General features: G+C 62.0%; 1 protein-coding gene across 1 annotated transcript in view; it reads left to right on the forward strand.

Moving 5' to 3' along the window:
* LOC106711581 (prolow-density lipoprotein receptor-related protein 1) overlaps window positions 1-7547 on the forward strand; it is a 34616-nt gene extending 27069 nt beyond the window's left edge. The window contains exons 52-77 of the mRNA XM_045684331.1: window positions 71-212; window positions 291-511; window positions 705-902; window positions 1156-1352; window positions 1421-1670; window positions 1762-1956; window positions 2031-2196; window positions 2289-2371; window positions 2463-2767; window positions 2843-3030; window positions 3174-3391; window positions 3484-3611; window positions 3689-3809; window positions 3922-4136; window positions 4279-4599; window positions 4688-4861; window positions 4946-5139; window positions 5208-5351; window positions 5529-5795; window positions 5893-5981; window positions 6062-6169; window positions 6282-6354; window positions 6437-6498; window positions 6879-6978; window positions 7057-7237; window positions 7335-7547. Of these exons, the coding sequence (XP_045540287.1) occupies window positions 71-212; window positions 291-511; window positions 705-902; window positions 1156-1352; window positions 1421-1670; window positions 1762-1956; window positions 2031-2196; window positions 2289-2371; window positions 2463-2767; window positions 2843-3030; window positions 3174-3391; window positions 3484-3611; window positions 3689-3809; window positions 3922-4136; window positions 4279-4599; window positions 4688-4861; window positions 4946-5139; window positions 5208-5351; window positions 5529-5795; window positions 5893-5981; window positions 6062-6169; window positions 6282-6354; window positions 6437-6498; window positions 6879-6978; window positions 7057-7237; window positions 7335-7547 (4553 nt within the window). The remainder of the gene's footprint in view (window positions 1-70; window positions 213-290; window positions 512-704; window positions 903-1155; window positions 1353-1420; window positions 1671-1761; window positions 1957-2030; window positions 2197-2288; window positions 2372-2462; window positions 2768-2842; window positions 3031-3173; window positions 3392-3483; window positions 3612-3688; window positions 3810-3921; window positions 4137-4278; window positions 4600-4687; window positions 4862-4945; window positions 5140-5207; window positions 5352-5528; window positions 5796-5892; window positions 5982-6061; window positions 6170-6281; window positions 6355-6436; window positions 6499-6878; window positions 6979-7056; window positions 7238-7334) is intronic.
* The last annotated feature ends 211 nt before the right edge of the window (window positions 7548-7758 follow it).

A 7758-nucleotide genomic window follows, 5' to 3' on the forward strand; every position in this document is an offset into this window, starting at 1 on the left:
AAGGCACATAAACGTCGTTAGTGTATGTGTTAGCTACTTACAATTTGAACAAGTACACGTTTGACGTCAGCGTCGCGCACGTGCGAGGCGGGCTGGGTGGCGTGCGGCACGGGCGGGCGCTGCGTGGCCCGCTCGGCGCAGTGCGACGGCCGCGCAGACTGCGACGACGGCGCCGACGAGCTCGGCTGCGACTGTCCGCCCACGCACATCAAGTACTAGCTCTCTCATTCCTTTCGTCGAACGCGAGCCGATTATTGAAACATAAAATAAATGTTCATTTCGATATCCAGATGCGACGACGGCATGTGCGTGCCTGTGTCCGGGCGCTGCGACGGTGTGGTGCAGTGCGCGGACGCGAGCGACGAGCGCGGGTGCGCGAGCGCGTCTTGCGCGGCGCTGGGCACGCGGGCGCTGCGCTGCGGCGGCGCGCAGGCCTGCTACCTGCCCGACTGGCGCTGCGACGGCGTCGCCGACTGCCCGGATGGTGACGACGAGGCGCATTGCTTTACCGGTAGGTGTCACTGTTTGTGTGATCGCCTCGTGTTCACGTGTTAATCTAGTGTAAGTGTTTTTAAATATCTTGGCGGCATAAGGTCAGCGGCGCGCTGCGCAGTGAAGCTCCCTTCGCATCCCGCCACGCATCGCTATACCTAATTTATCTAACGAAGTTGGGTTGTGTTTTATGCATTCGTTGTTTATATCAGAAAGTACGGAGAGCGGTGTGACAGAGACGCCGGAGGAGGCGAGGGCGGCGGGGGAGTGCGGGGAGGAGCAGTGGGAGTGTGGGGGGCGGGGCCGGGGGCGGGGCGAGGCCGGGGCGGAGGTGGAGTGCATCCCGCTGGCGTGGCGCTGCGACGGCCGCGCCGACTGCAGCGACGGTTCCGATGAGACCCTGCACTGCGGTAATTTTGGATATTTTTTACTCCTGTTGTAAGCAGCCTTCTTGTGTATTTTTACAGAAAATCACACATCTGCTACACTCATTACATTTTTCCCTTTGGGCTAAATCATGTGGGGCCGATTGATCGGTAGCTCGGTTAACCCGAAGGGAAATACCTGTCAACCGATGTTTTCCAGTTGTTCTATTTTTAGTGGAAAGCGTGTTCGATGCGTACGTGTTCGGGAACTTATAGAATATGTAAATGGTTGTGTCAGGACACGTGACCACCCCCAAGAGCAACATAACGAGGTGCGGGCCGGAGCTGTACGAGTGCGCGATGTCGGGCTCCTGCACGGCGAGGTCGCGGGTGTGCGACGGCGCCGCGGACTGCCCGCACGGCGAGGACGAGGCGGGCTGCCTCTGCGCCGCCGGCACCTTCCGCTGCCCCGCCTCCGCGCTCTGCCTCGACTCGGTCTGTGCCATCACCTTCTATACCTTCACTAGTTAACCTTCATGATAATAACTTGACATCGTCTGCAGGCGTTATACTGCGACGGCGACGTCGATTGCAGCGACGGGTCGGACGAGCCGGCGGGCTGCACGGGCGTGACGGCGGGAGCGGGGGCGGGCGCGGGGGCGGATGCGGCGGGCGCGGACCCCCTGTGCCCGGCGGCTGGCATACGGTGCAGCGGGCGCTGCGTGCCCGTCGCGCTGGCCTGCGACGGCCGCGACCACTGTCTGGACGGCGGCGGTAGCGGCGCCGGCTCCGACGAGGACCCCGTCATGTGCGGTGAGTGCTGGCTCAATGTTACCGAGACCATATTATAAACATTGATAAAACTAGATAAACACTTGATGACAATGACGTACATATTTTGCAGCGTCATACTCGCGAGCGTTCGGGTCGGGGGGCGAGGCGGCGGCGGGTGCGGGGGGTGTGGCGGGTGCGGGGGGTGCGGCTCTGTGGGGCTGCGCGCGCGGCGAGTGGCGCTGCGCTAACGCGGCCTGCGTGCCGGCGGGCTCGCTCTGCGACGGCAACGACGACTGCGGCGACTACAGCGACGAGTGGCGCTGCGGTCGGTGACCTCGCATCCCCTCAGTAGATCGGTGTCATCGTTGACATGTGTACTGAGTTTCCTGTCGCTTTCAGACGTGAACGAGTGCCAGGTGCTGAACGGAGGCTGCGCACACAACTGCACGGACCTGCCGGCCGGACACGCGTGCTGGTGCCGCGCGGGCTGGCGGCGCGCGGGAGCTGGCGCCTGCCGCGACGTCGACGAGTGCGCCGAGGACGACCCCTGCGACCAGCGCTGCCGGTCAGCACCATCGACGACTCTCACCTCGTCGATCGCTTTTACATTATGCGAAGTTCTCCAGCCGTGTCAATCCTATGCTCCGGTCGTTGCAGGAACACGCTCGGTAGCTTCGTCTGCTCCTGCCACGATGGATACAGACTTATGGCCGACGGCATCAGTTGCGAGCCCATTTCGTGTAAGTTCAGTATTTATTATATACTTGTTTCATTATTGTCCATTTGGTAACTTTACTAAATGGCCGATTTATACTTAACATTGTTGTGCAGCTATCAAAGCGTCCCTTATATTCACGAACCGCTACTATATCCGTCAAACGAGCATCGCGGGCGAGGAGGGTGCGGGCGGTGCGGGCGGTGCGGGCGGCGCGGTGACCTCGCTGCTGGTGCACAACCTGACGAATGCGGTGGCGCTGGACATGGACTGGGCGGGCGGCTGCCTGTACTGGAGCGACGTGACGCGCCTCGGCAGCTCCATCAAGCGCGTGTGCCGGGGGGCGGGGGCTGGGGCGGGGGCGCGCGGCCCTCCCCGCGACCCGCTGCGCACACTCGAAGCCTCCACCGCCGACTACCAGGTAGCTCTATCGCGCCACGGTTCCGATCGCATCGAGGATATCTAACTTATGGGAGTTCGTTGTGTTTCCGGACAGCTGGTGCAGGGCGCGACGCTGCAGAACCCGGACGGGCTGGCGGTGGACTGGGTGGCGCGCAACGTGTACTGGTGCGACAAGGGCACGGACACGGTGGAGGTGGCGCGGCTGGACGGCCGACACCGGCGCGTGCTGCTGCGCGGCGGCCTGGCCGAGCCGCGCGGCCTCGCGCTCAATCCCCAGGCTGGGTATACACCTCTATACTTTGAACTATCTCTCCATATATTCATTGTTATCGTTGTTTTTCGGTACGCGTGTTGTCGTGTACCGATGGTAACTCTGTAAGAGTCGCTAGAGTCGCTAAGCGCTTTATGCGCGCATGTGTCGCCAGCACGCTGTACTGGTCGGACTGGGGTGCTCGTGCACACATCGGGCGCTGCGGCATGGACGGGTCGGCGCGGCGGGTGCTGCTGGAGGCGGGCCTGGGCTGGCCCAACGCGCTCACGCTGCTGCCCGCCAACAACGAGCTCTACTTCGCGGACGCAAGGGACGACTTCATCGCCGTCGCCGACCTCGACGGCAACCACATGCGCATACTCTTCTCCAGAGGTACGTGGTCGGCGGTCGCGGGGAGAGGGAGACAGGTGGGAGAGAGGGGGGGGGGGAGAGAGGCGGGCAATGAGCGGTGTGACGGTCCACAGAGCGGATGCCGTGGCTGCGGCTGCACCACGTGTTCGCGCTGGGCGTGTGGGCGGGCCGCGTGTACTGGAGCGACTGGGAGACGCGCGCGCTCGAGAGCTGCCGTCGCCGCCCCGACCCTCACTACAAGGTACATCATGTCGTCATACACACTGTCACACTCTCATCTGACACAATACAAGACGATGTGTCAACATGTGTGTGCAGGAGGGCAACGACAGCGCGCCGGCGGGCGGCGGGGCGTGGCGCTGTCGCACAGAGGTGCACACAGTACACAAGCCCATGGACCTGCGCGTCTACCACCCCGCGCGCCAGCCGCCTATGCCAAGTACGTACAAGTTTTTTTTAACAAATAAAAAGTAACAAATGGTCACTTTCGTGATGAGTACTTCGCAATACCAAAAGTGTAACTGTGTATGTCTATGTCGACATGCGGGTAGAGTTGACGGCGCTGTGTGAGCGGCTCAACTGCTCCGGGCTGTGTCTGCTGACGCCGGGCGAGGCGGGCGGGCAGGCGGGCGCGCGCTGCGCCTGTCCCGAGCACTTCGTGCTGGCGGACGACGGGCGCTCCTGCACGCCCAACTGCACCGCCGCGCAGTTCGTCTGCCAAAACACGCTCAAGTGTATCCCCTTCTGGTGGCGCTGTGACACGCAGGTGTGCAGTCTTCGATACTTAGACAAACTAGCCTGACCGATAGTTAGAAGAGACGGCAAACGCTTTAAAACATCATGTAACTCTTTTCGCATTTTTTTTCATTATTTCATTATGAATTGTGGAGTTGTGCGGGGTGTATCAGGACGACTGCGGGGACGGATCCGACGAGCCGGCGTCGTGCCCGCAGTTCCGGTGCGCGCCCGGACAGTTCCAGTGCGGCAACGGACAGTGCGCGCACCCGGCGCACATCTGCGACGGCACGCCGCACTGTCGCGACGGCTCCGACGAGCGCGCCTGCGACGCATTCGCCTGTCTCGGCGGACAGATCAAGTGCCGCGGCAACGCCACCGCGCGCGCACCGCCGCGCTGTCTGCCCGCCGGCGCGCGCTGCGACGGCCGCGAGGACTGCGCAGACGGCGACGACGAGCGCGACTGTCCGCCGCGCACCTGCCCGCCGCAGCACGTGAGTGCCGCCCCGCCCCGCCCCGCCCCTCACGCCCCTCCCCTCGCTGCACCACGCCCGTGTGTAACCACACCTGTACATTTGTCAGTTCAAGTGCGCGAACGGCTTGTGCGTGCCCTCCGTGTGGGTGTGCGACGAGGACTCCGACTGCGGCGACGGGTCGGACGAGGGCGCCGCGTGCGCGAGCCGCCGCTGCGCGCGCGACGAGTTCCGCTGCGCGTCGGGCCGCTGCGTGCCGCGCGAGTGGCTCTGCGATGCGGAGGTGATCTACCATCCGCCTTTAAGTATCGTACATCGATAAAGTCAGATTTAAGCGACCACTTGTAATACGTCGTCCGGTGCGCAGGCGGACTGTCCGGGGCGCGAGGACGAGGCGGGGTGCGAGACGCGCGCGGCGATGCCCTGCGAGCCCACCTATTTCCGCTGTCCGGACGGGCGCTGCATTCCGGGCCGCTGGCGCTGCGACTTCGAGGACGACTGCGGCGACAACGCCGACGAGCTCGCCTGCACGCCGCGCAACTGCTCCGAGTCCGAGTTTAGGTTCGGAAATTCGATGACGATACGAGCGTGGTGATGAGAACGTTCAGTAAGATATACAATGTGTGCAGGTGCGCGAACGGCGAGTGCATCCGGGCCGCGCTGCGCTGCTCGGGCGCGGTGGAGTGCGCCGACGGGTCGGACGAGGCGGGCTGCGCGCCCGACTGCCGGCCGCACGCCCGCCCCTGTACGCACTCGCGCCAGTGCGTGCTCAGGTAGGGCAATATACACTTAGTACTGGTGTATCCACGTTTGTTCCGAGTAAAGCGGCGAAACCAATTTTTACGGGACTATTTATAGAAAGCAGGTTATGTATGCAGGAGTAACAAAGGCTATTTTTAATTCCACGAACGAAATTTCGAGTGTCAACTTGTTTAAAATATAATTGTTAGCGAATGGTGGTGCGACGGCGAGGTGGATTGCGGCGATGGCTCCGACGAGACACAGTGCGAGGCGGATGGGGCCGGGGCCGGGGCCGGGGGCAGTAACGGAACGAGCGAGGAGGGCGCGGAGGGCGCGGCGTGCGGGGCGCGGCTGCGGTGCGGGCGCGCCTGTCTGCCGGCCGCGTGGCGCTGCGACGGCCGCCGCGACTGTCCCGACGGCGCCGACGAGGAGCCGCACATGTGCGCGCACACCGCCTGCCACCCGCCCATGCTCCGGTACCTCATGCACACGCGCACGCGCACATCTAACACATTAAGTTATATGACATGTGGCCGGCGCACGTGCAGGTGCTAATGCGAGTGCGATGTGCAGGTGCAGCGACAACACGTGCATCCCGCAAAGTCTGACGTGCGACGGCAGCGCCGACTGCCCCGACGGCGGCGACGAGAACCTGCAACTCTGTACGTACCAGGACCTGCACGCGAACCAGCTTCTGCATACGAAGGCACCATGACAGCAATGTGTTGTGTGGGTGTTGCAGGTCGCGCGGCTGCGGGGGCGGAGGGCGCGGAGGACGCGGCGACTTGCGGCGAGGAAGAGGTGCAGTGCGCGGACGGCCGCTGCGCTCCAAACCGCGCCTCCTGCTTCGGTAAATAGCTAAATAAACTTTTCATGCTCGTAACAATTACATAGATGTTAATATTTCAATGTATGTTAGTACATAACATATAAATAACAAACATTGATGAATTGTGTGACAGAGCAAGGCGCGTGCAGCTGGCGCGCCTGCCCGCAGCTCTGCCTGCCCAAGCACGAGCACAACTACACCTGCAAGTGAGTACTTGCGGCTTCCTTCGCCTGTATATATTGAATATACAGTGTATGAATTGCTGTTTGTAATGTCCCGTGTGTGCAGGTGCGCTGCGGGCTACAAGCAGCGCCAGCTCTCCGACGGCAGCCTGACGTGCGAAGCCATCGGTCGGTACTAATCGTCTACAAAATACATTATTTTATTCATATTAAAATCCATTATATTTTATAACTAACTTTTACCCGCGACTCCGTCCGCGCGGAATTAAAATATGCACACAAGATAAAAAAAGTTCCTATGTCCGTCTTCTAGTTCTAAGCTACCTCCCCATCAATTTTCAGATAAATCAGTTCGACCGATCTTGAGTTATAAATAGTGTAACTAACACGACTTTCTTTTATATATATAAGATAGATATTATAATCTGGTTTCAATATGTCTTTTATTAAGTTAAGTTAAAGCCTCGTTCAAATGACTCCTAGCCGGACAATTGCTCAGTAATGGGATGGAAGTGTATGTGTATTAATGTTTGTTGTGCGGAGTGTAGGCGAGAAGGCCAAGCTGGTGGTGGCGGTGGGCGGGGTGCTGCGCCTGTGGGACCTGCACAAGGCCGAGCACAACCCCGAGCCGCCGGAGGAGCCCGACAGGTCGGCGACATACCACAGTTTTGTCAATGTTGCGGGTCGCAGTGAGCGGACACGATCAACGTGTGTGTATGTTTGCAGCGCGGACATCACCTGCGTGTCTGTGGCGCCGCTGAACGGCACGTGGTGGGCGTACTGGGGGGACGCGCGGGGCCGCGTGCGTCGCGCGCGTCTGCCCCCCCGCCCTGCACCCCTGCACGCGCCAGAGACACTGGTGAGCCCCTCCCCCTACCCCTACCCCACACCACATCTGACAGCTACTGTATTGTATATCCACTATTCTACTATCAGTAATAGAGTCTAGTTTCTCATGAATGAGTGAATGAGTGAATGTTGAAGACAACCGATGGTGCGATCAGATCGAGGAGAGCGGCGCTATCCGCGGCGTGGGCGTGGACTGGGTGTCGGGGCGCGTGTACTGGACGGCGGTGGAGGCGGGGCGCGGCGAGCGGCGCGGCGAGCGGTGGGGCGCGCTGCGGGCGGCGGCGGCGGACGGCCGGCGACGAGTCACTCTGTGGCGGCGGCGCGGCGCGGAGCCCGACGACCTCGTCATCGCCGGCGAGCAGGGGTGAGTGCGTGCGGCGCCGCATGGTGGTGCACGGAGCGAGCGTGGCGAGCGTGGCGAGCGTGCGGTCACTGTGCAGGCGGGTGATCTGGTCGGAGCGCGGCGCGGAGCCGGCGCTGCTGGCGGCGGGACTGGACGGTGCGGGTGCGCACGCGCTGGTGGCGCGCCGCGTGCGCAGGCCGGCCGCGCTGGCGCTGCTGCCGCCCGCGCGCCGCCTC

Source organism: Papilio machaon, chromosome 26 (genome assembly GCF_912999745.1).
Source record: "Papilio machaon chromosome 26, ilPapMach1.1, whole genome shotgun sequence".
Classification (NCBI taxonomy): domain Eukaryota; kingdom Metazoa; phylum Arthropoda; class Insecta; order Lepidoptera; family Papilionidae; genus Papilio; species Papilio machaon.